The 26,070-nt window shown below is 33.6% G+C and overlaps 1 protein-coding gene across 1 annotated transcript in view; it reads right to left on the minus strand.

The window, feature by feature from the left end:
• The window catches only part of Dmd (dystrophin), a 1,737,386-nt gene that overhangs the window by 1,179,419 nt on the left and 531,897 nt on the right, over positions 1–26,070 (minus strand). Inside the window, exon 38 of the mRNA XM_048796385.1 lies at positions 20,770–20,942. Coding sequence (XP_048652342.1) covers positions 20,770–20,942 — 173 coding nt within the window. The remainder of the gene's footprint in view (positions 1–20,769; positions 20,943–26,070) is intronic.

Consider the following 26,070-nt stretch of genomic DNA (forward strand, 5'->3'; position numbering starts at 1 on the left):
GAGCCATAACACCATCCTAAGCCATTTTAAATAGAAGCAACTTTTTAAAAGTTTCTTAGTTCTCAGAGCTGTCCTTATTGCCTTCTTTCGTTCATTCATATAAACAATCCAATATATTGCTATCCAATAGATAGTTCCATTTCTGTGAGCTCTCTCTCCCTCTTATAAATTCCATTGCACTTAAGTTAAATGAAGGTTTTTTCTGCCTCTTATAACCAAAGTTTCCTAATGGTTATAGGTTAAAGGATTTTTATATATGAAATTGTACTCCAAAGAAGTACTGAAAAGAACATTTTCGACAAAATAAATCCATTTTGCTATAGAATTGCCTGGAAATGTAATTCAGGGAAGCTAAGTTGGGATCTTGAATGCCAGACTATGAATTTTGGATGTTACTCTCTGGGTTAAGGGGTAATAAAATCAAATATCTTCAGGGGACATACAAGACACAGAAAATTATAAAGCTTTACAAGGTACTAGGCAAAGTTAAACTGATTGTGTTGACCAGTCCAAACCCTACCCTATTTCATTCCCTTTTAAAATTCCCTTCTGGCCAAAGAAAGCAACAGGTAAAACATATCCTTCAGCTCTCTTGTCTCCAAGGGCTACTGGTTTGAAAGCAAGGTTGTCAGTTGAGACCCAGTGAAGGTTCCAGTGCTGGGTAATGAAAAGCAGAAACTACTGCTTTTGTCACTTTGGGTAACAAAAGTAGTGGTGATACTGACTGGGTAAATCTAAGGGAACTTTTAAAATGTGGTTATTAATTATTTTATGCACAATAGCACTAGTACCTAAAAACAGCCTTCAAGTCTATCGACAGGAATTATGTAGATAATTTTTTAATGAATTCCTGACCCAGGAAAATGATTGAGCAGAAGACAACGAGTTTGTGAATTTGGGGGGAGATTATTGTGTGGTGTGGGTGATAGTACACAATATTAGGAAAGTATTAATCAATTTTAGAGCTACTTATTTTAAACAATTACAATAGTCATAATAATTAGTAAAATGTAAACATTGTGGGTTTTTTGAAGGATTTTTTTTTTTTACTATAGCCAATGAATCAAATAATTTTCAGGTAATCAGTAAAAGGCCAGCTAATAAAGACTTATAAAGACTGATTAAAAATAAAGCAATAATTAAATATGAGGGTAATTTAAAAACCAGAGGATTGAGGCTAAAATATGGCCTTTTTGAATGTATAATATACCTTGTTTTTTTTTTTTTTTTTTTGGTCTTTTTTTAATCCAGGGCTGAGGACTGACCTAAATCCCACCAATGTATAATAAAGATCTATGAACTAGTATAAGATTCAAATCAGAATGTTTTCATTGATTCATGTAATGTGCATACTTACACAGAAATCATAGTATCCACAAAATGAAAGTTAGTAGTAGCTTATTTCTAATTCTGGCAAAATTCCGTTTTACCCCTCCTACACAATCAAGGCTTTTAGGATTACTAATTCTAATTGTAGTTTTCATAACTCTTGTCTTGTGTTCTCCAGACCTACTAGGCGACCCTGATACTTATATTCCCACCAACCCCCTAAACACACCACCTCATATTAAACAGAATGATATATCTTATTTGTATATGCCATCCTCCAATCTATTCCTAATAAACTGGGTGTTGTCTGCCCATTCGTGTTCTCAATTTTAATCTTAATACTATTCTCTATTTTCCATATACCTAAATAATGAAGTATAATATTTTAACCCTTAAGACAATGCCTATTGGATTTGGTAAAAGAAGATAGACCAGAAGAATGGTAGATAATTGATTATTTTACTTTTTTTTAAAGAGAGAGAGAGAGAATTTGAGAATTTTAATATTTATTTTTCAGTTATCGGCAGACACAACATCTTTGTTTGTATGTGGTGCTGAGGATCAAACCAGGCGAGCACGCTACCGCTTGAGCCACATCCCCAGCCCCAAGATTATTTTACTTTTTTAAAGTTCTAGAAAATGTAAGCTCATCTGTAGTTTCATAGAGCACATCAGTGGTTCCTCACGGATGAGGGAAGGGACAGGAGAGAATGACTACCAAGAGGAGATTTGTAAGGATAATGGACATATTCATTATCTTGATTTTAGTAATGATTTCACTGGTCTATATGTATGTCCAAATGTATCAAAATTAATTTTCTAAATTTTTATTTTATTGTATATCCTATGTCTCAATAAAAAGTGAGTAGGGGGCTGAGATTGTGGCTCAGTGGCAGAGTGCTTACCTAGATTGTGTGAGGCACTGGGTTTGATTCTCAGCACCATGTATTAATAAATAAAATAAAGGTCCATTGATATCTAAGAAAAATATTTTCAAAACAGTTAGTAGGTTTGTCAGAAAACCACCTAGCCTTATTACTAAGTATAAAAAATTACTTAATATATGCCTCAACATGGATAAATGACTCCTATGATGTGAATCACTCAGTGACCCAATTGCTGGGAGTGTTATCTATTAACAAATTGTTAACAAATTAACAAAAGCCTCTCTCAGGAATTTCTCTCAGTAGATTATAGCTTCCTTGCCCAAGATTAAAATACCTGGAAATGGTTAGTTGGGAGGCTTACATGTAGTGACTGATGGAACAGAGCTACAAATTTCTGTCTTCCCCTTGCCTTATGCAGAATTATCATGAATACCATCCCATCTCCACATGGGACCAGCTGAAGTCCCTCTTGTAACTGCATTACCAGTCAACTAGTCTCCCTGCCCTATGCTGTTCTCATTAAATGTACCAGATATTGTCCTTAAGAGCACTCATCACTGAATCATCTGCATGCAAACATTTGTCTCAGAGTCTGTTTCTTGAGGAACTCAATCTAAGATAACAATCTAATATATTGAAAAGTTAAAGTACACAAAATAGAACTACAATACCTGAAGTAATCTTCTAAATAACATGATAAAATGTTTGTCAATGTTTGTAACTGTTTATTATATAGTTTGGCACAGTCACTATTTGTTAATTTCTTTTTTACCTTTTGGCTGGGTTTCTGGGACAAACTATAGAACACAGGTCTTCATAAAGAAAACTCAACAGCTGGGTGAGATGGTGCATACCGGTAATCACAGCAACTCAGGAGGCTGAGGCAGGAGGATTTTAAATTCCAGGCCTGCCTCAGCAACTTAGTAAGACCCTGTCTCAAAACTAAAAATTAAATAAAAAATAAAATGGACTGAGGATGTAGTTCAGTGATAGAGCACTTCTGGTTGCAGTCCCTAGTACTACCAAAATAAAAGAATTCAACAAAGAGATGTATTGGAACTTGGCATGTGATATCAAAGAATCTTTTGTAAAATGTCAACTATTGGGGATAGTGCCTTGCTTTGTAAGAAATATGTTCATTAAATTTTTGTACACGAGGGAATAAACTTGTATCAATATGGCTAGATTCATTCACCCACCATGACAAAGTAATGTGAACAATTCAACAGAAATTATCTTTTACTGCTGTTAGCCAGGAAGGCAGAAAAATTTAGTCTCCTCCTTTTTAAAATTTCTTAAGATGATACCATTAACATTTATACAATTAACTAGATGCTAACTTTGTGGGGGGTATCACATTTTATTAATTGAAGTTACCATGATAATTCCTTCTGCAGAATGAAGAGAGAATATTTTCCATGAAAACTTCACTTGATTTTAACTACCTTGAGTTATGGAACACAGGTCTTAACTTAGAACAGAAAGAAAGAAAAGAAAAATGTCCTCAATAGGAAGTCCATCCAAGACTTTGAATGATAAGTGATACCTTCCATCTAAAGATAAACACATGAAAAAAAGGATCAGTAAATACAACAATTCTTTCTTCCTGTCCAACCAACCTTAATCTATCCTTTAGGTGTAGACTTAAGAAAATCATTGCATATATTTTACAGTCAAAGGATAACATGTAAATGAAGTTAACTTCAAAACTATCTTCCTATAATCCAAGAGAGAATATGCAAATTCTGCTCTTGGCTGAATGAAAAAAAAAAAAAAAAAAAAAACGAAACCCATAAGCCTAAAGGTTTCTCTAATGTGGAAAAATAATCTATAAATGTTGAAAGACAGTATAATCCGTATGTTTTACTTTGTTTATATTTTACATTTAAACAATATTTTTCCTTTGCCTATTTACCTTCAAACAACATTATCTTATTAGTAAGAGCATTTGTAAGCTAAATATATTAACTTCAATCCACATATGGTATTTGATCTAAAGATTTGGACATCCTGGGTAGAAGTATCATCATGAATACCATTTAGAGAGCTACTTCATGGAAAACATTTCATGTTTAATATACATTATAATTTTCATAGTTATTCCCTATGAAGACTTTTTGACATATATCATTGATGAAAGCCATCTCTGTGAATAAAATTCCTTGAAGCAGAAGCATAAATATATTAGTATAATACTTATTAGGAATTTGATTTTATGGCCATTGATAAGACTGATAAGGAAAGTCTTCATAGAAAGTATAATTTTAGCATCTTTTAAAAACTGATGATATTTTCCAGCCAATAAGCAGTTGTACAATATTATAATTGTGACATTATTATAATAATAAATATTTGTATCTTTCATGATAGACGTAAGTGATCAATACCAAGGGAACTATCAATCAGTCCTTAGTAAGGCCATGGAAAACCTAAATATTCCCCTTTAGCTGTGCTGTAATTTATTTCCTGTTAAATACAAAATCCTGAAAAAAAAATGGAACTGGAAGTAATTCCAGTGCTTTTAAGACCAATTTACAATTCAATTTCCTTTGTGACCTTTGAAACATTACCATTGTAAAAGTTCTAACTTTCCTAATGCCTCAGATGGGCAGTGTGCCTTTATTTGTTTATTTTTATGTGGTGCTGAGGATCGAACCCAGTGTCTCACATGTGCAAGACAAGCGCTCTGTCACTGAGCCACAACTGCAGCCTTTAACTTTTACTTTAAGTTGAAACAATAATGTCAATAACTTACAGGAGATTTGGAATAAACTTATCAGAGAAACAAAATTTTCTTAAATAATCCTTTGAGAAATACCACCAAATAATTTCTTTATAGGAGAGAGGGAAATACAAAGTTAAGCCTTTTATGATATTCAAAAATTTGCCTTAAACACTGAGCAGGATTATGTCTGCGACCTTTAATTTTTCGTTCTACTTGTGTCACTAACTGGTATGAATCTCACTTTAAAAAGAACATGGCTAAATCTTTTTTATTGTAAATCAAGTCTCACTAATTGGAAGAGCTAGCCAAAGTTGAGTACATACAAATAATGAAGGTAAACATCAGTGAAAGATTGAGCAAAGAAGTCAGTAAGGAAGAACTGGAAAGAGACACACAAGCATTAGAATGCAGAAATTTTGAATAAGTCAGGATCCAGGGAACAGCAGGAGTCATAACAGAATAAGAAAGAGCAGAAGAGCAAACAGCTGGGTTGGGAAGTGTTGTGGTCCTTCTTAGGGGAATCATGTTCAATTGCCACACATGTATTAGATATCTTTGGAGCTTCACCTATTCTCTTTTGCCTTAGCTGATGTCCAACAGCCACTAACTGCATGTCTTACTTGGTCTCTCAGGTTTGTCTGAAGCAGAAAACACAGTTTACAGCCATATGTAAGACATGCTGGAGGTGCTTGCAAAATGGAAATTTAATTTTCTGACACTGTGAGTAGCTCTTAAAAATGATTAATATTGGAGTATAAACATCACAGTTCATGCTTCTTTGCTAAGGTATATCTGAGGCATGTGTTTTATGGTTTCTCAGACTTTCTCCATGAAACTAAGCTCTAGTTCCTCATAGTGGTAGTTAGGTTGATAACATACTCTTTACAGGTTGCTTTCTCCTCCCTTTTTGTTCACAGCCACACTATTCTACCAGGGTAGAATCAGTGCCTACATAAACTATTTGAACTCAAATCCTCGTCTCTAGAATTACTTATGGAAAAGCCCAAACCAAAATACTATTAACCTAAGAATTTTTATTAGGAAAAATATAATCAGTCCTTAAGCATTTTTGGTCTGAGCCTATGGATGTAGTTCATAAAAAAAAATACCTAAATAGACTGGAAAACCCATTCATACTTTCCAAAATTGAAGCACATATTTCTTTTGCAATAGAAAATGAGTATAAAGGTATACATAAAGATAGTATAAGGAGAAAGATTTCAGTGAATTATTATATATCAACGAATGTTAGGGATTAAATGATAGATCTTCAAAGTAATCAAATTGCTTAATGTGAATCATTAAATAAAATAATCTCCAAAATAAATATCAAAATAGTTATAACCTGTTTGTTACCACTCACCAATGCCATCTTATTTGTTTTGTTTTTTACTTAATTTTAATCCAGTAAAACATAAATTCAATGGGGTCCTTTTCTCTTCATTAAATTCTGCAGATTTTTCTTTTAGTTGTAAGAGAAACATATTTTTGGAGATGTTTTCTTGGATTAGAAAAATCCTTTATTATGTGCATTTCAAAGCTACTTATTTACCACAGTTAGACAGAGACTCCTTCTTACTTTGTCATTGCAGCTGCTTGTTTTTAAACAAATTTTGCTAAGAGACATAAACCAGATGGCCTTCTTCAAGGGTATACTGTAAGCCATGATAGTCAGCTTATGGTAGTTTCAAGCATCAGACAGCTGGGTACGGAAAGTCATGATGCTATTTGGAAACCCAACATCCAGGGAGAATCTCAAGTTGATAAATAAAACTGTGACTTTATGTTTGTTTCAAAACTCAGTTTTTAAGGAAGTTTTAAATTTCTGTTTTATAATATTATAATTATTTTAGTAAAATAAGAATACCTCAAATATTAGAAAATTTGTAGAAAACGGATTCAGAATACATTTCCAAGCAGCATCAAAAAATTATGGGATGGGCTTTCCCAGATAATTTTATGTGTTCCATCAAAAATGATTAACCAATAGTGTACTATTTTATTAGGGTAATATAGTATTTTCAATTGTCATCCCCAATTGTATTGTATAGCAGTATTATTGTTCTACCCTTTGACATGACTTCATGAACAGTGTATTTCTGTGGCCCTGGACTTTGAATATGTGCTTTGATTTGCTTTGACCATTGGATGTGAAAGAAAGAGATGTATTCCAGTTACAAATATAGCTCTTACATATGTTCCAGTTACAAAAATACCTCTCATCATATGTTTCTACTTGCCTTTCTGAAACATTGGTAACTCTACCATGTTAAGAATATACTCCAAGTATCTACTTCCCTTCCAGCTTGGACTCTAGAATGAGACACATGGATGAGACTTACTGGGACAATCTACAGTCCCAAAGACTGAGGCAGAGTTTAATTACAGTAGCCCAATAAACAGAGGGATGATTAGTGGTTACTATTATGGGTGTGTTTGTTACAGAGCATCATTGTAGCTATAGGTGATTAATACTGGCACACTATGGTAAGGATCCAATGGAAAGCTACCTTAAGTCATTCCTTAATTATTAGGAGTTAAGGAAAGAGATCAGAGACAATAATAAGTTTGGCATTTATATCCTAATCTGTGTGCTGCTAATTTATGAAAGGTACCCATAAAGATTATAAAATTATATCTTTCTTCAGTCTAGAATTCCTTCAAAACAAAAGGCACAAAATGACCATCCTTAGTTTCTAAGTACTAAGCTATAACTTGGCATATAAGGGAAATATAAAATAAAGGGAAGAAGGGAATAAGCTTAGGGTGATAGAGGAAGGAAGAAGGAAAGGAAGAAAGGAAGAGAAGGAGGGAGGGAGGGAGGGAAGGAGGAATTCAAGAGAGTGAAAACAAACAAGAAATCACCATCTGAGGAAAAAAAAGATTAGTTTTATTTTATTCAAATGTAAAAATCACTAAAAAGGTAAGAATTTTTAAAATGTCCATCTAAACTATCATTTTTTAATCAATATCCATCCATTCTAGGAAACCACAAAGATATTTTTAAACTTATTGTTTCAGGATGAAATCTCAAAAAAAAAAAAAAAACCCACATCTTTAGCTAGTAATGGGCAGTCTTCCCTTGAGGAAACTGATGTTTTCAAGAGGAATTTGAGAGTGTTCATGGATAAACTAAAACTAATACAAAAATAATTCTGGTGAAAATTGCCTTACAGGCAAGAACTTGCAATTCTCACTGAGTAAACAGATGTTTTTAAACTGTTAGAACTTTGTAATTGCAACAAATCCCTACCCCCAAATAGTAGAATTTAAAATAAGCAAGAAAGGAAAAAATGTAAGCAAACCGACAACCTAATACTAAAAATTTATGTTGACTTTAGTGGCTAATGGCTATATTTTTCTTTATGAGAGACTTTTTATGTCTCTCAAATACTGTAATTAGAAGAATATATCATGGTCACAGATTATTTTATATATTGCTATGTAACACAGCACCTAAAAGTCATAATTCAACCTTATTATAGGAAGATGAAATTGAATATGAAAAAATTATCCTACATTAATATTTTGTTAAATAAACTATGATGGAAATGGAGTTCTTGTTAATAAAATAGTTTTTCAAGAACTTATTCATTCTCAAACAGTAAAACTCCTTTTCTGTGGGCCTAGGGATTGACACAGGGCCTCATGCATGGCAGTCAACTGCTTCACCCCCAACCCTTGACTGTTATAACTCTTGAGTGAATAGTTTACCATTTAACAAATAACCCAATCAACAAATGGGCCAAGGACCTGAACAGACACTTCACAGAGGAGGACATACAATCAATCAACAAGTACATGAAAAAATGCTCACCATCTCTAGCAGTCAGATAAATGCAAATCAAAACCACCCTAAGATACCATCTCACTCCAGTAAGATTGGCAGCCATTAGGAAGTCAAACAACAATAAGTATTGGCGAGGATGTGGGGAAAAGGGTACACTTGTACACTGCTGGTGGGACTGCAAATTGGTGAGGCCAATTTGGAAAGCAGTATGGAGATTCCTGGGAAAGCTGGGAATGGATCCACCATTTGACCCAGCTATCGCCCTTCTCGGACTATTCCCTGAGGATCTTAAAAGAGCGCTCTATAGGGATACTGCCACATCAATGATCATAGCAGCACAATTCACAATAGCTAGCCTGTGGAACCAACCTAGATGCCCTTCAGTAGATGAATGGATAAAAAAAAAATGTGGCATCTATACACAATGGAGTATTACGCAGCACTAAAAAGTGACAAAAATCATAGAATTTGCAGGGAAATGGATGGCATTAGAACAGATTATGCTAAGCAAAGCTAGCCGATCCTTAAAAAACAAATGCCAAATGTCTTCTCTGATATAAAGAGAGCAACTAAGAACAGAACAGGGAGGAAGAGCATGAGGAAAAGATTAACACTAAACAGAGACGAGTGGGGGGAGAGAAAGGGAGAGAGAAGGGNAACAACAGCAGATGAGGTAGAGAGGGAAGATGGGAGGGGAGGGGAGGGGGGATAGTAGGGGATAGGAAAGGTAGCAGAATACAACAGTCACTAATATGCCATTATGTAAAAACGTGAGTGTGTAACTGATGTGATTCTGCAATTTGTATTTGGGGTAAAAATGGGAGTTCATAACCCAATTGAGTCAAATGTATGAAAGATGATATGTCATGAGCTTTGTAATGTTTTGAACAACCAATAAAAAAATAAATTTAAGGTCATCAATCAAAAAAAACTTAACATGTACTGAACAGTTACCATATAATCATATTGTTTGACTTAGGGATGATAAAAGGTATGTGATATTGTTTACACTATGTTGGAACAAAAACTCTAAAAAAATGGTAAAGAGTTATATACAGCTATGTAAGACACATAAATTCATTATAAGGACGTTTACCAGCAATATATAAACAGAGAGTTTGAAGAATAGAGAATAGAATAATAGATTGAGACCAGAGGGGATTTCAAGTCATGATGCCTGCACTGGGTCCTGACTGATAATTAGGTCTTTCCTAAAGTAAAGGTCAGGGGTCCTCATGCACTTTAAAAGATCCTTTACATTTGGCTTTACTAAGCATTTTATGTAATTACATTCCATTTCTTCTACTGATATTGAACACAAAAAAATGACCTGAATTTTAAACATCTTTTTAAGAAATTGTAGTTTCAGAATCAGGAGTTAAAAAACAAATTATTTATATGTATCCCTGTTGTTGCTAGCAAATCTGGAAGGGAGAACATAGACCTTAAGAATAAGAAATCCAATGTGGGATTTATTGGAAGCAGGATTTGGTGCAGCAGATAAGAGTTCATAACGTGAGTCAAAATATAAGTTCTTAATACACTTCCTATATGAGCTTGGGAAAACTGTTTATTCTCTCTAAATGTAAATTTATTCATCTCTAAGATAATAAGGTTCTCCTGAGAATGAGATGATACATGTAAGACACTAAACCCATATTTGGCACAGAAGTGTCAATAAAAAAGTAACTGTAGCATAAGTTGAGATCAGATATTGTAATAGCAGCACAGGCCACAACATTCAAGTTATGGAACCCATCTAGGTGACCATAAATACACGAATGGATAAAAAAATGTGGTATATATACACAATGGAGTTCTACTCGGCTGCAAAGAAGAAACTGTGTCATTTGCTGGTAAATGGATGGAACTGGAGAACATCACACTGAGTGAAATAAGCTAGACTCACACAGTCAAGGATCAAATGTTTTCTTTCATTTGTGGAAGCTAAAGATAAAAGATAATAATAAAAATAGAAGTGAGAACAGTAGAGTAGAAATAAGGCACCAAAGAGAAGGAAGGAGGGGGAGGCAAAGGAGAATTAGGGAATAAATTTGGCTAAATTATGACATGTGCATATGAATACATCACAATGTATTCCAAATACATATATAAATGTATGTATAAATAAATAAATAAATAAATAAATAAATAAATAAAAGACCAATAGAGTAGAGGAAGGGGATTAGGAGGGAAGGGAGGAGGAGAGGGAAGTGGATAGTACTGAGGAATAAAATGGAGAAAACTATGTTATATGTATTTATCAATATGTCTTAATAAAACCTACTATTATGTATAACTACAATGCACTAAAAATATAAAATATGCAGGTCTTTTATTTTATGCAAGTTTCATCTTACCTATCCAGAAAAAAGTGAAGCCTAAAATTTTAGTACATGCTCATAATTTTAGCTTTAGTTTTACATACTTGTTTTTTAGTGGTTCTTTTGGGAGTTGAGAAACTAAACTTATTAACTTCATGTAACTTGCATAACTTATATCTCAACCACAGTAAACATAGGGAAGCCTTAGCCCTGTATGTAAGGAATATATAACTTAGAAGAACTATGATACTATAGTTTTTTTTCCACATCTCTCCTTTCCTGAATAGTGTGTTAGGTTTAAGTTGGACAAAACTTATAAACAAGAAAGTGTTTTGAGCATGTAAAGACAGAAAAGTGTGTGAATATAAAAATAATGAGAAACTTCTACTTTTATACTGGGATAATTCAAGAAGAGGAGAATCCTAGCTGAATCAGAATTCCTCATATTATGAATGAAAGTGGGAAAAGGATTAATCCTATACATATCTATCCTTTTAACATTTCTATTAGGGCTGCTTAAAAAAGAAAACATATTTTCTATGCATTTTTTGAAGACACTGTATTCTCTTCCATTACCCCTTTTGCAATTATCTCAAAACCAAATACCCATAAAATAGGTGCAGAGCACCTATGGAATGATTACATTTCCTAGTCTCCTTTGCAGCTTAGGTGTGGTCATGTGACTGACCTCTGGCCAAGAAAGTAAAAAAAGAAATGCAATGTGGCATCCTTCAAGTAAATTTTCTAAAAGACAATTTCTATGTACCCTTTGCACTTTTTTCCTTACCTTCTTGCACCTTTTCATTGAAAGTGAATGTGGTGGAAGTTCCATCTTGCAACACATGGATAAGAATTCACCACATAAGGACAGTTGGACAGAAAGCAGAAATAAGCAGAGCCACTAAACCAGTCTTGACTTCATACTTCCAAGTGTCTTCAGGAGATGAAAACATGCTTCTGTCTGCTTTAATGCACTATTAACTTGAGCCTCTATTTCTCTCAGCAAATTCAAATTATAATTGATAAAGAGTTTCTTGGAAAATTAAATTTAGAAGAGTTTTGCTTTATAACAACATCTTCAAAAGCTCATCTGCTCCAGGCAGAATTTTAAAAGTGTGTATTTAGAGAAGGGACATTTGTGATAAGTAAAAGCCAAGAAACACACTGCAAGTAAAGTCAAATATTGAAATTATATCCCAAATGCGGTTAGTCCTATTGATATAAAATCTGTTTTTATAAGTCTTTTTCTATTGACAATAATTAAAATATGAGTTTTTTAGATAATAAGCAAAATTGTTCCTTGTCCACTGAAGAAATAGAATGTCTGCAATGAAGAATGGAATTGTGTGTATAGAACTATCCTGGGAAACAAAAATGTTCAATAACTTTGAGAAAAAGATTCAGGATATTGATGTATAGTTAACTCTGAGATTATGAGAATTTTATTTCTAGTTAATTTCTTATCTGAAGAAAGTTTTAAACTAACCTCTGTGAACTGTAAAGATTTATAAGAATCTGAAAATGTTGAAAATATAAAGTAAATGATCCTGTATAATATGGTGATTATTAAAGCAAATGATTCTGCAGCTCTTGAGTATCTAGCAATGGGAACATACAGAAGATAAGCTGATGGGCAGAAATTTCTATGGAATACATTTCAAAGTACCCTTTCATAAATAAATCAGTCCTATCAATGTAGACCAAAATAGAAAAATAAATAGCAAACAATATACTTAACTATGAAAAAAACTTGAAGATTAAGAATAAATTCTAGCATTCAGGTGAATTGGTAGTGTATCTGTTTACAAGAAAGTTTCCTGCCAAATGTATTGTGGTGGGTTCTCTAGTACTTCCTTTACATATGTGAGCTAAATTTTAAAAATGCAGTGTATGAAATTTGTTAATAAATAATGATTCTCAAAAAGATCTTGAGACTGAAAATCTAAACAGAAGTCTTTGCTTTCATTTTGGTCTTAACAGTTCAAAGAAATGGTCATGAACAGAAATTTGCTTCTTCCTCAATCTATCACATTTTCCTTTATATTGCCTCCATGACTCAATGCATTCACTTGGAGTAAAATAATGATTCTGAAAAGGGATATAAACAACTTTCTCATATTATGGAAATTTTTTTCTTATCCCTTATTTTTTAATTCTATGAAGCTCAGAAACTAACAGTAGAATAATGTATTGGCCCATACTTTGGCCTGGGGGCCGAAGGGTGAAGATTTAATCTTGTGTGAAAATCTTCAGATATGACAGAGACTAATTCTAAGACTGTAGTGTTAACCTTTCCTGAGTTGGTGATGTGTGCTTATCATGTATCTTCTCAACTACATATGGCATTGTGAAAATTGAAGAGGCTGCTAATGCTACTATAGCAGAGTATCTCATTTAGAAACAAACAGTTCTGGAAAAGCTCCCAGATTATGCATCTGCCCCTCTAGCTTCCACTTTAGAAGATAGAATTGTATGGAAATGACATGAGGATTAGTATGCTATCCTTACAGTCTGTCAGCAGTTTGAGGTTATTTACCTTACCTTAACATGAGAGAAAAATATTTATTGAATGTCTTAGTAGAAAAATTACAAATAAAATAGCAAATGTTTATAGGAAGTTTGCATTAGGAGTGGGCTTGCAGAATTATATGCTCATTTCCTAGAGTCTGAATATAGAGATGATTTAGGCACTTTCTCTTCACATCAGATTTCTTTGGATTCTACTCCTGTTTTACATTCTTTTCTTTCTTTTGTCTCATTTTGCCTCCTGCAGTAAAAATGGCAGCTTGAAGGAGTGCTTCAGTGCTGTGGGCTTGGCACTACTGGGACAGAACAATGAAGAAATCTCTGGGAAACAATTTGCAGCTCTCCCACCTTCAATATCCTATTGGCTTGTGATACTGTGCTCCCAGAACGATGGTTACAAATTTGGAAAAAAACATTCTCTAAAGCAGTAGTGCCCACATACTTATCTGAGAGTCGGAATTAGGCAATGATAGTATTCAGGGATCCAGGTGAAATTCAAATATAGAACAATGCAGTATGTTTTCCTAAGGCTTCTTTTTTTAATTTCTTATTTTTTTATTCTTCTTGTACTTAAAAGTATATTTATTAATTTTAAAACTTACCAGCAAATTTCACTTCAGTGTTCAGGCAGAAAAGTATATACATTACAAGTGTGAAGTCCCATAAACTTTCTTAAAGGAAATACATCAATTTTTTTTTGCATATGGATTTCCAGTTTTCCCAGCACCATTTGTTGAAGAGGCTATCTTTTCTCCAATGCATGATTTTGTCACCTTTGTCTAACATAATTGTAATTTTGTGGGTTAGTCTCTGTGTCCTCTATTCTGTATCATTGGTCGGCCAGTGTGTATTGGTGCCAATACCATGCTGTTTTTGTTACTATTGCTCTGTAGTATAGTTTAAGTTCTGGTATAATGATGCCACCTGCTTCATTCTTCCTGCTAAGGATTGCTTTAGCTATTCGGGGTCTCTTATTTTTCCAGATGAATTTCACGATTGCTTTTTCTATTTCTATGAGGAATGCCATTGGGATTTTGATCAGAATTGCATTAAATCTGTATAGTGCTTTTGGTAGTATAGTCATTTTGATAATATTAATTCTGTCTATCCAAGAGCAAGGTAGGTCTTTCTAACTTCTTAGGTCTTCTTTAGTTTCTTTCTTTAGGGTTCTGTAGTTTTCATTTTATAGATCTTTTACCTGTTTCATTAAGTTGATTCCCAAGTATCTTTTTTTTTTTGAGGTTATTGTAAATGGGGTAGTTTTCCTCATTTCCTTCTCAGAGCTAGATGGCCTTCAGTGGATGAATGGATAAAAAATGTAGCATATATACACAATGGAATTTTACTCAGCAATAAAAGAGAATAAAATCATGCCATTTGCAGGTAAATGGATGACATTGGAGAAGATAATGCTAAGTGAAGTTAGCTAATCCCAATAAAACATATGCCAAATGTTTTCTCTGATATAAGGAGGCTGACTCATAGTGGGGTAGGGTGGGGGAGCATGGGAGGAATAGATGAATTCTTGATGGGGCTGAGGGGTGGGAGGAAAAGGCACAGGGCAGGGCATTAGCAAGGATGGTGGAATGTGATGAACATCACTATCCAAAGTACATGTATAAAGACTTGAATTGGTGTCAACATACTTTATATACAACCAGAGATATGAAAAATTGTGCTGTATATGTGTAATAAGAATTGTAATGCATTCAACTATCATTTTTTAAAATCAATTAAAAAAGGAAACACATCAATATAACTAGCATCACGACCAAGAAACAAAACATTATCCAGATCTTAGGAACCTGCTCTTGCATCTGATAATCATGATTTCTCAGAAAGGAAACCATAATCTGACCTCTAACCCCTATCATGTCTGCTTTTGGTTTTTAAATGTTTTTATACAATAAATATTCTTTTGGCCTGACTTCTTTTATGTCACACTGTGTTCATATTTTTTATTTGCCAACATTTCATTTATTTTACAAAACATCATTGATGATAGAATTTGATTTTTAAGTGCTCTCATGCTGATTTCCCTATTAATGTTTTGGAGATTTTTTTTTTTGTTTCCTCTAGCAATTCAGTATCACAGGAATCAATACTCTTGGTCTCGTGTCTTCTTTAGATCACATATAAAACTCAGAATCATATTGAATCTAACTACTTAAATGGATGGGAAAACTACTCCAAAATATCTGGCTAAATGGAATTACAAGGAGAAATACGAATTTTAAAATAGCACTTTCTTGATGTTAGACCAGAACCATGTTGTTATACAACAATGCCATCTTATGGCTATTCAGCAATTTGTACTCTAGGAATTACTTTAATTTTTATTATCTCATTTGAACTGTACTACACTCTTAGGCTTTAAGAAATAATTTTCTGAAAATGTGGCAGATTTATTAATATTTTGAGACATAGAAATATGGTATTAGAATGAAATTAAAGAAAACAGGACAGTATCTGGCACTTAGTAGGTAGGCCCTTCTTATTTTGGGAATAAGAAAAGGGCTTTGTTTCTATAATACCAGATAGATCTTATGTTAATTCTTTATTTTCATATTTCCTGTAGGTAAATTTTATAAGAAGTGAATATCTACCAATTAGCCAATAAAAACAGAATTGATCAATAAGGTACATATTTATCTCCTATGTGTATACACACACAAACACACACACACACACACACACACACACACACACACACATATATATATATATATATATATATATATATCCATAGATCATGATATTTGTGGATTTAATATTGACTATGTTTACTATTTGTGAGCAACAAAAACACCTCTGGAAAGGAGTCACTTTTAACATTTTAATTATTTGTAACTTTGCTAAGATACGTGCTGAAATTCTATTTGCTGGAAGACAATTTTTGAAACAGTTTTCAAGAAAATGAGTGAGCAGTCACAAATCAGTTTAGTTTTAATTCCTTCCTTGTCCTCACCTAAAGAGTAATGTCTGCTTTATTTTATGACATATAATAAAGGTGAGCTTTGCAATTATAACATTCATGAATTGGGTGATAGATAGTCTCAGAATTTATGACTTAGGAATGCTGAGAATCTAATGAATTTTCTCTTATTTGTAACTTTTTGTGAGTAAAATATGTGATCCTATTAGAATTAAATATTTTTGTGAGAAAAATGCAGATGTGCCATTTAGTATGTGCTTGGGCAAGTCACTTGACATCAAGTCATTTAACCTTGGTGTAATTTAGTTTTGTCCTCTGTAAAATAAAAAAAAAGAAGGAAAAAATACTAAGTTATTTTCTGGCTATAAAAAGTTTAGATTATCAGATTATTGTTCAGCTAAAATTAATGTATCTATCTTCTTCCACTATACGAAGAAACTGCTTTACCAGTGTAGCGATATCAGTCTTATCCATGTGATTTGCCTTGGTCAAAGAAATGTCAGTGGCCTTGACAGGAGTTGAGATTTTAGTGTTTATGGCAGGTTAGACTTGATTCATGCTCTGAGGATACATCATTAGAAGAGCATGCCACTGACCCTTTATCTTAGGCCCAGAGTAAAGACATACATATCAGATCTTAATTTAACATGAATTGTGGATCTTGAAGCAGAGCTTCCTAGCCAAACCCAGCCTGAGTCACCTAAATTAAAAGCAACTAAATGTTCAAAAACATCTGTTATTTTAAGTGTTAAAGTTCTGGGGTGATTTGTATCATAGCATCATTGTGTTAATAGCGGACTAATACAATATTATACATGGAGCATATATGAAAAATTACTGATAGACTCAAATGAATTTTGATTTAAACTCAAGTTGGTTTATTTAAAATTCAGCAGATTTTTGTCAAAAACCCAGCATGAAGGCTGTACTGGACTTTGTCTATTTATGACAGCATAGCTTCTAAATCTGTCCCCAAACTTAAGAATCTACCATTGTATTGGTCTCAGTGAGATACAAGGTCCTGATTATCATTATAACACTTACCAATCCAAGTTATTCATTTTTCTTGGAAGTTAGAATTTAGTTCCATGATGTAAGCCTATGTTACAACAGGAGTCTTCAATTTATGGTCCACCCACAAAATCTAGTCTGCCGACTATTTTGGTAAATAAAGATTTCTCAGAATAAGTGTTCCTGATTCATTTATGTATTGCCTATGGTTTCTTTCACCCTGCAGTAGCAGAGATGAAAAATTCTGAAAGAAACTACAGGGTCTATACAGACTAAAATATTTGTTAATTGGTACAGAAAATAAACAAACCTCTGCTTTATCAGGTGCTTTTGACAGAAACTTTAATTGTACAGTGAATAATTTAGAAATTTCTTGACAGTGACAGTAAGCAGGGCACTTTCAGTGGGAATGATTCACCTGTAATAGCAGTGGATCATGGCTATGACACCAATCTGTAATTCATATTTACCTTGTATCTTAGTGCTGGATATGGTGCTGGATGTCTAGCCTTATTTTAAACCTAAGGCCTTCTCATCCATCCAATGAGAGATTTGATATCCTTCCATAACTATGTACATTACATAGTTCTACCTAATGTAATCAGAGTTACTTTCTGTTATTTGTAGGACAAAATGTTGAATGGTCTGTACATTTTCATTTATTCCCGAGTCTGAGTAAGATGTTTTCATTCCACTCCCCAGGGATCTTATTCTTGCCTACTATCAGAGCTCATATACATCAACCCATTTTTACTGGCTAGTTGTTCATTTTTTCTTTAGGACTAGGAAGTTGCTCAAATCAGAAACTGAGTCTAATTCATTTCTCTGTGGTGATCAGGAAATTTTGAAAGAGTTTTCAAATAAATTAGTGTCCAAGATTTTCAGTGCCATGATCATCATTTCCTCATCAAAATAGTCACTGTAACTGAATGATTACCAGGTATAAGAAATCCAAGCTGCCCTCTATAAGTACTATGTCAACTAATCCTCATAATGATCCAGCGACATAGGTACTATTCATATCCTATTTTATAGTGGAGGAGTTTGTGGAGCATAAGAATTGGGAACTTGCTCTAGAACCCATAGCAAAGCCAGGATTCTAAAACAGATTTGACTCTGGGGTTTCTGCTCCTAAGCAAATACTTAAAACAGTTTAATCTGAGACTAGAGTAGAAATCATGGAAAATGGAAAGGTTCATGACTAATTCCTAGAAAAAATCAACTGGAGTAAAATTAGAAGTCTCTTCTGTCTCTGGTTAAGGAAAAGTGGATCTACTAGGTAAGAAGACACTCTTGTCTTTTGCTAGAAATTGGAAAGATCTCAGATATATGGTGAGATTTTAACTACTCTGGGGAAGTTCATTAGTGCTTGTGCTTCTTTTTAAGTCTTGGATTGAAGGTGAACTGGAAGGGAAATGTCTGAATGGTCCTTTGAAAAGTAAATGTCTGGTTCACTGGTCAAATATGAATTATAAGTGTAGGAGAAGCTTCACAAAACACAAAGATTTATCTTTTCTTTAGTGTGAGAATAATAGGTACCTACAGAATTATAGTAATCACTGGCTACTCAAGAAACCCCAGAGGTACTTAGGGAATGGTCGGTAGCCAGGAATGCTGGGAGAAAAAGTGACTGAAGAGAATAAGAGAGAAACAAGCATGTTCTGACATTGTAATGAGTACTCCAAAAGAAGGTAATGGAACTGACCTCATTGGAGAAGCTTGCAGAAGCTCACAATCAATGGGGAATATTGAAATTATATTTGGGTGGTAAAGACTGTCTTTTCAGTGTATACACAGGATTTCTGAATTTCTATTACTTCATTAAGCCTGATTCAGACATTCTAGAACCACATGTTTTCAATTTGAGATATATCTATTATGCCATCCAAGGGAGAAATACTCTCAGCTTTATGGAAGGATTTTGAGTCCAGATACATGGGACATCTACTTTATATCCAGCACTATATTAGATATGAGTACATCACATAAAAAAAAAATAACCATAGCCTTTAAATAACTTGTGAAAAGGGCAAAAAGTAAACAAATTGCTAATTATATGGTAAATGGTAGAAATAGGCCTATCAAAGAATGTACTCTACAGGGTAGCCACCAAGTCTGAAAACATTTACAAATACCAAGTGATTTATTGGTATTATATTTTACATTATAAGGTAGAACAACATCTAAGTTTCCAGACATCATGATCCAACAATAGTCTTAGAATATTAAGATGGATATAATACCTTAGGTGAGACATGAAGGATAGGTAGGACAGAGAACATAGAACATTTTGGGGACCTACAAAATAATTTAATGTTGCTAGAGCACAATTTTGGAAAGGTGTAAAACAGGAAGTGAATTATAAGCAGTGGTGCTGACCAGATGAACATGGGTCATGGGAAGGCCAAAAATGCCCTGTTAATGAGTCTGAAAATTTTTGTCAGAGAAATGATATGAGAGTACAAAAGTTCTTACATTTCAGAAAAATAACTCTGGATAAAACTCTTGGGAATAAACTATGAAAACTCAGAGGAGACAACTGAGATGCTAATGTTGGAAGTATCTGTTTTAGAGCCTAGTATAGTAAACTAAGTAATAAAATAAAAGTAAGGATGGCTAGAAATGGACAGAGGTTAGAGATTCTAAAAATAATATTATTTAAAAAATGGTTTGATTTTCTCTGGGAGCAGAGAAAAACTTAGAAAATTAAATTCAGAGTACAAAACTTTGAAATAAATTGTTCTACACTGTTAGAGAAATTCATTTAAACCTCAAATTTTAAAAGAAAACAAAATTTCATGTGATGTGAGGTAAAGGAATTTATATAAATGTTCCCTAAAGTAACTAAAAAGTAAAAAAGCTGAATATTTTAAGTAAGGTAAGTACTAAAATAATTTTAAATCAATTCAACAAATTCTCCATAGCAAAAAAAGTAGACAAGGAGGAGATGTATATTTTATATTCTCCAACTTTTCATACTGTCTCAATTAAATGAACAAACCTACTTTGACATTACCTGAAATTTTAGAGGATGATGCAATGTTCCAACATGTTAATTTCTGTAAAGAATAACTTCTAGAATCAGTTCATTTGTGTGAATTGTTCATCATTATATGTTTTCATTCCATTTACCTTTTTCCAATGATAATGCTTCTCTTGCTTTTCCTGTCATATTTCATGGAGGGCATTGAAATAAAGTCTAGAATTCCTTAATCATTCAATAAAATGGAAATGTTACCTACCCTTGTCGGTCCTTGTACATTTTGTTCACTTTTTCCCATTGGAAATCCAGCTGTGAGAGAGCTTCCTGGAGTTTTGCCCTTTCCACTGGCATGGCACTTTGCAATGCTGCTGTCTTCTTGTTGTGAATTATGTCAATTCGACCTGAGATTTGTTGCAGACTGTCCTTTATATTCTGTAATATTGAAATTTTAATACAAGTAAAAGATAAATCACCCTTCTATGGATAAAAAAGAATATCTAGAAATAATGGACTGTCATGCAACTCTTATTGACTTTTTAAAGTCCAAGGACTTCAACATGCATAAACCGAATAGGTAACTCATTGTCCTCATCCTGATATAGTTGATAACTCCCTATATCTTAAAAATGCCTTCATTTGGATTCTCTAACTCTAGCTTTACTGTGTTTTCTTCAACCTTCATGCCCACAGTTCTATCTCATTTTCTCTATCCTTTCTCCTTAATAGATCTCAATATTGGAATGGTCTAGGTCAGTGTTCACATTTCTTTCCTTCTCTAGCCATATGCCATCCCAATTGTTCCTATGAGTTCAATACCCTCTAAAAGACAATGACATTCAAACTTTTATTTCCATCTCAGACCTCTCCTCTAAATTCCAAACTAACAAACCCAAGTACTTTCTTATACTAGGATGTCCCATGAGCATCTCAGACTAAGTATGTCCCCAATAAAATTCTTACTTCCTCCCTTGGTAGAGCTCTTACAGAATTAAACATTGTTGCTTGCCTAGATTATTGCAAATATTATTGAAATGTTCCATTTTGTTACATTCCTGTCTCTCTTCCAGTCAATCCTCTACACAACAACAAAATATTGTTTTTATTGGTGCATTAAAATTATACATAATAGTGGGGTTCATTTGCATGTGCACATGACATAATTTGGTCAATTCTTTTAAAACCTAAATTGGATCATAATACTCCTCAAAACCCTCCAATGTCTCATCAAACCCATTTTCTTTATCATGGCCTATGAAGTTCCATGAAACTTGGTTTTATGCCACCTACCTTTCCAACCTTATTCTTTCCTAGTCTCCACATAGTTGACACTATTCCATCTCATAAGCCTCTGTGTATTCTTAAGTATGCTAAGCATACTCTTGCTTCAGGGTTTCAAAAGTTTCTGTTATCTCCACCAAATGGACTTTTCTTTAATAACATTTATATGACTTCTTTCTAATCTTAGAAGAAAGATCTCTATCACTCTATTTTAAATATTAGCTCCCACCCTTCATATTTCTTGTATTTTTTCATGTCCCTATGACTAATATTAAATTATGTATCAAGAGATCTGTGTACACCACTAGACTAAACTCCACTAGTTGGGGAGGTTTCATCTATTTTGCTTTCTGTTGGATTTCCAGAGTTCAAACAAATGACTTGCACATGATGAGTATTTAATGCTCCTCTGTTGTATAAATGAGTAAATTAATGTATCTCACAAATTAACTTCATAATTTCATCTATATTATATTTAAGGGGAAATCACAAACCACAAATTCATTTTGTAAAAATTAAAATCTTTAAAAATATTGGTTCCCCAAATTTGCTTAAATAATACATACTTGGCTAGTCTCTCTAGTATAAGTCTGGCTATTTTTTTTTTGTCATTTGAATTGTTGCAGACAAGACTGTTGAATAAATATTTACTTAGCTTTTACCACCTACAAGGAGGAATATAGGGATGAAAGTAAAAATGGGTGATGTTGTGCTCATTTGTAAGAAGTTTAAAATGGATTATATAGTGGTAATAAGGGAGGGTGTGGTTCAGAGAACTGAAGGAATAGAAAAAAGTAGAGAAGCCTCAGCTAAATGAGAAAAAAATAATTTTTGTACCAAGGATTGAACTCAGGACATTTAACAACTGAGCCACATCTCCAGCATTTTTTAATTTTAATTTTAACTTTACTTTGGAATAGGGTCTTGCTGAGGCTGGCTTAGAACTCTGATTCTCCTGCCTCAGATTCCTGAACCACTAGGATTAGATGTGTGTGCCACCTTGCCCAGCAAGAACAAAAAATGGGCTAAGCGGTACCAAATACTTTCTAAAAATTCAGAAAAACAATGGATCATATACCATATCATATATCTTATTTGTTCACAGGCTCAAGAAAGGGTTCATGGAGAAGGTTCAATCTGGGGTAGTCATAACTTAGTAGTGGAAATGGGAAAATCATTATGGCTAATAGGTAACATATATGTAAGGACAGGTAACATGAGAAGATTTTGCTGATTTTTTGAAAATGCAGAGGCTCAAGGAAAGACAAATCAAAAACAGAGACTACAGATGTTTAATAATGGGTTTTGGATCTCAAATTGAAAATTCTGCATGTAATTCAGAAGCCAATGAAGAGTGATGATTTTCAAAAAAATCATTGTCAAAAACTTTCAATAGGGCTCAATGTGGCTCAAGCGGTAGCGCGATTGCCTGGCATGTGTGCGGCCCAAGTTCGATCCTCAGCACCACATACAAAATAAAGATGTTGTGTCTGCCGAAAACTAAAAAAATAAATATTAAAATTCTCTAAATTCATTCATTCATTCTCTCTCTCTTTCTCTCTCTCTCTCTAAAATTTTTTTTCAATATATACAGAAGTAGGAGGATAGTACACATAGCCCTCATGATGTTGTGCCAGATGCTATGACTCTGTTAATAATCTTGTTTCATTTATACATTAAACCATTCACCTCTTCAACTAGATTATTATGACTGATATTTTATTTCATTCAAAAATACTTTAAAATGTTTTTCTAATATGTAAAAATTCTTTTCAATAAATTTATACACAATAAGTGTCATTATCATACATTCAAAAATAATAAATCTGTTGATTTAATCAAATATCTAGTTGGGCCAGGAATGGTGGTACATACCCATAATCCCAGAGACTGAGGCAGGAGAATCACAAATTCAAAGCCAGCCTCAGCAACAGTGAGGCGCTAAGCAACTCAGTGAAACTCTGTCTCTAAATAAAATACAAAATAGGGCTGGGGATGTGGTTCAGTGGTCAAGTGCTCCTCAGTTTAATCCTTGGTACTGCTCCCCCCCAAAAAAAAATCTATCTGGTATTTACATTTCACTTGAATTGGGAAAGAAGTTTAGGATGGAGACATGGCAGAATTTGGTGAGTGTGTGTTATATGAAAGGAGGTCTTGAATAAATCCCAGGTGTCTGTAACATCCAAATGAGGCTTATGTGTGTGCGAGTGATGATCATATTTAGAAATCGCTGGTGCACCAAACTAAATTCCAATCAGCAGTTGGCATCCAATTTGGGAAAGAAAAATAAAAAGGCAACTTTGTTTGGGCCATACATATTTTGCAATTTGTACATAGTCTGGACTCTGACAAGTAAAGAACACTGGCAACTGGGCAAGGATGATTTAATGGCAAATATACGTTAGAGTATAGTACACTGCCCTGTACCAGAGAGCTTTAAAAACTTCTTTCTCCCATATCCTTTTGTTTACATTTCCACTTATATACCAAGTATAGTAAACCTAGATATTTCCCTCTCGTTGGAGAGGATTTGTTTATATTCTAGAGCAAGGTGTCTGATTGTCTCTCTGTTTCCCCACAATAGACGTGCCAGCTGTTTTAAATAATCTCTGAGATGCATAAAATTTTGGGTCTTCTCTCCTGTATTGCAAACCCTGATATAAAGCTGAAAGAGTATCAATAAAAGGAACATTCTTGCTTACTTTCAGGTAAAATTCAGGACAACTTTAACCATGTATGAATTGGAAATTAGGCTAGATAGAGAGCCTTATTGACCTCATGGCTTCTCAGAAGATAGGCTCTACAGAAAACTCCTCAGGTATGAGTGGGTAGCTGTAGAGAGGTTGTGGGTAGATCTTAAAGGATTTTCTGTCTCATACAGAGACTTCGCGTCTATAGTATACATAAGGACTTGCCTTAGGCAAAAAATGAGTTGTAGAAGCAGGTGAGGATATAGATCATGCCAATTATAAAAGGTAAAAGTCAATACTCACATTGAGTGCTAAAAAACAGAAAACAGCTGTGTTTTCAGGTCTTGCTTATCTCCTCAGAAACAAGGCAGCTCAGAATATTTATGGGTGATATGAATTAAGGTTTATGTATAATTTCAAGTTTACATACATCTTGTGATGGGAAGCCTTCATCATCATCATCATCATCATCATCATCATTATTTTTTTCAGCATCTCAATTTAACTCTTAGGTAAAAGCACTTATCTGACAGGTCAGATAAATGATAGTGGAAAGAGTAGACGTGGTAATGGAGAAATATCTTGTGAATTTATGCATCTGCAGAAATGCAGGTTAAAACTGTCTTCCAGTATTACATGTTTGTAATTATATGTGTTGTAATAGCATGAGAGATGGTCAAATTGCTCAAGGAAGGTTTTTAGAGTGGAAATGATGAGAATAAAGGTTGTCTAAGGAGGAGCCTCTGTGGAAAGCAGGAGCAGAAGGGAATGAATATGGCTAGATTGTCATCAGACATAGGAGAACAAGAATAATTTACTATTTCAAAATCAAGAAAAGAAAGAATAGTAGAAAGGGAGAGAGCTGCCAACAAGTTAAATGCAGCTAGGACTAGGAATGAAAAGTCAATTTGGCAATTTAGTAGGTCACCAGTGATCTTATCAAGAGCAATTTCAAAATGTTGGATGTGGAAAATATAAATGTGGGCAGAGCAGATTGTCTTTAACTTCTTTCAATACAAGTAGAAAACAATTTAATACTACATTACTGTTAAATGCATTTGACATCAAACACTTGTTTATTAAAGAAAAGTTTTCTATTGATAAAAACAAAACTGAGGATATAACCAAAAATTTGAAAAGATAGAGTGAATTTGCCATCTGTTATCAATGTTCTAAAAGTTACTGGACTTAAGTGTACCAATAATATTCTTTTTTTAACTTTATTTTTATTTTTATGTGGTGCTGAGGATCGAATCCACTGCCTCACACAAGCTAGGCAAGTGCTTTACCATTGAGCCACAACTCTAGCCCCCAATAATATTCTTTATCTTTATTCACCTGGTAAAATTTTACTACCATGTTTTCATATATTTGAGCCTAGAACTTTCAGCAGGTTTAGAGCTGTCCCACTACTTTTACTTGGTCAGGTGCAAGAAACATAAATCTGTGTGACTTCTTTGCTGCTTCTATTAACTCTTCTGACCTGAACAGCCTGATTTCATCAACACTTTTATTTAACTTTTCTTTTTAAAAATTTATTTATTTATTTATTTATTTATTTTAATTAGGTATGTATGACAGCAGAATGCATT

Source organism: Marmota marmota, unplaced genomic scaffold (assembly GCF_001458135.2).
Source record: "Marmota marmota marmota unplaced genomic scaffold, marMar, whole genome shotgun sequence".
Taxonomy (NCBI): domain Eukaryota; kingdom Metazoa; phylum Chordata; class Mammalia; order Rodentia; family Sciuridae; genus Marmota; species Marmota marmota.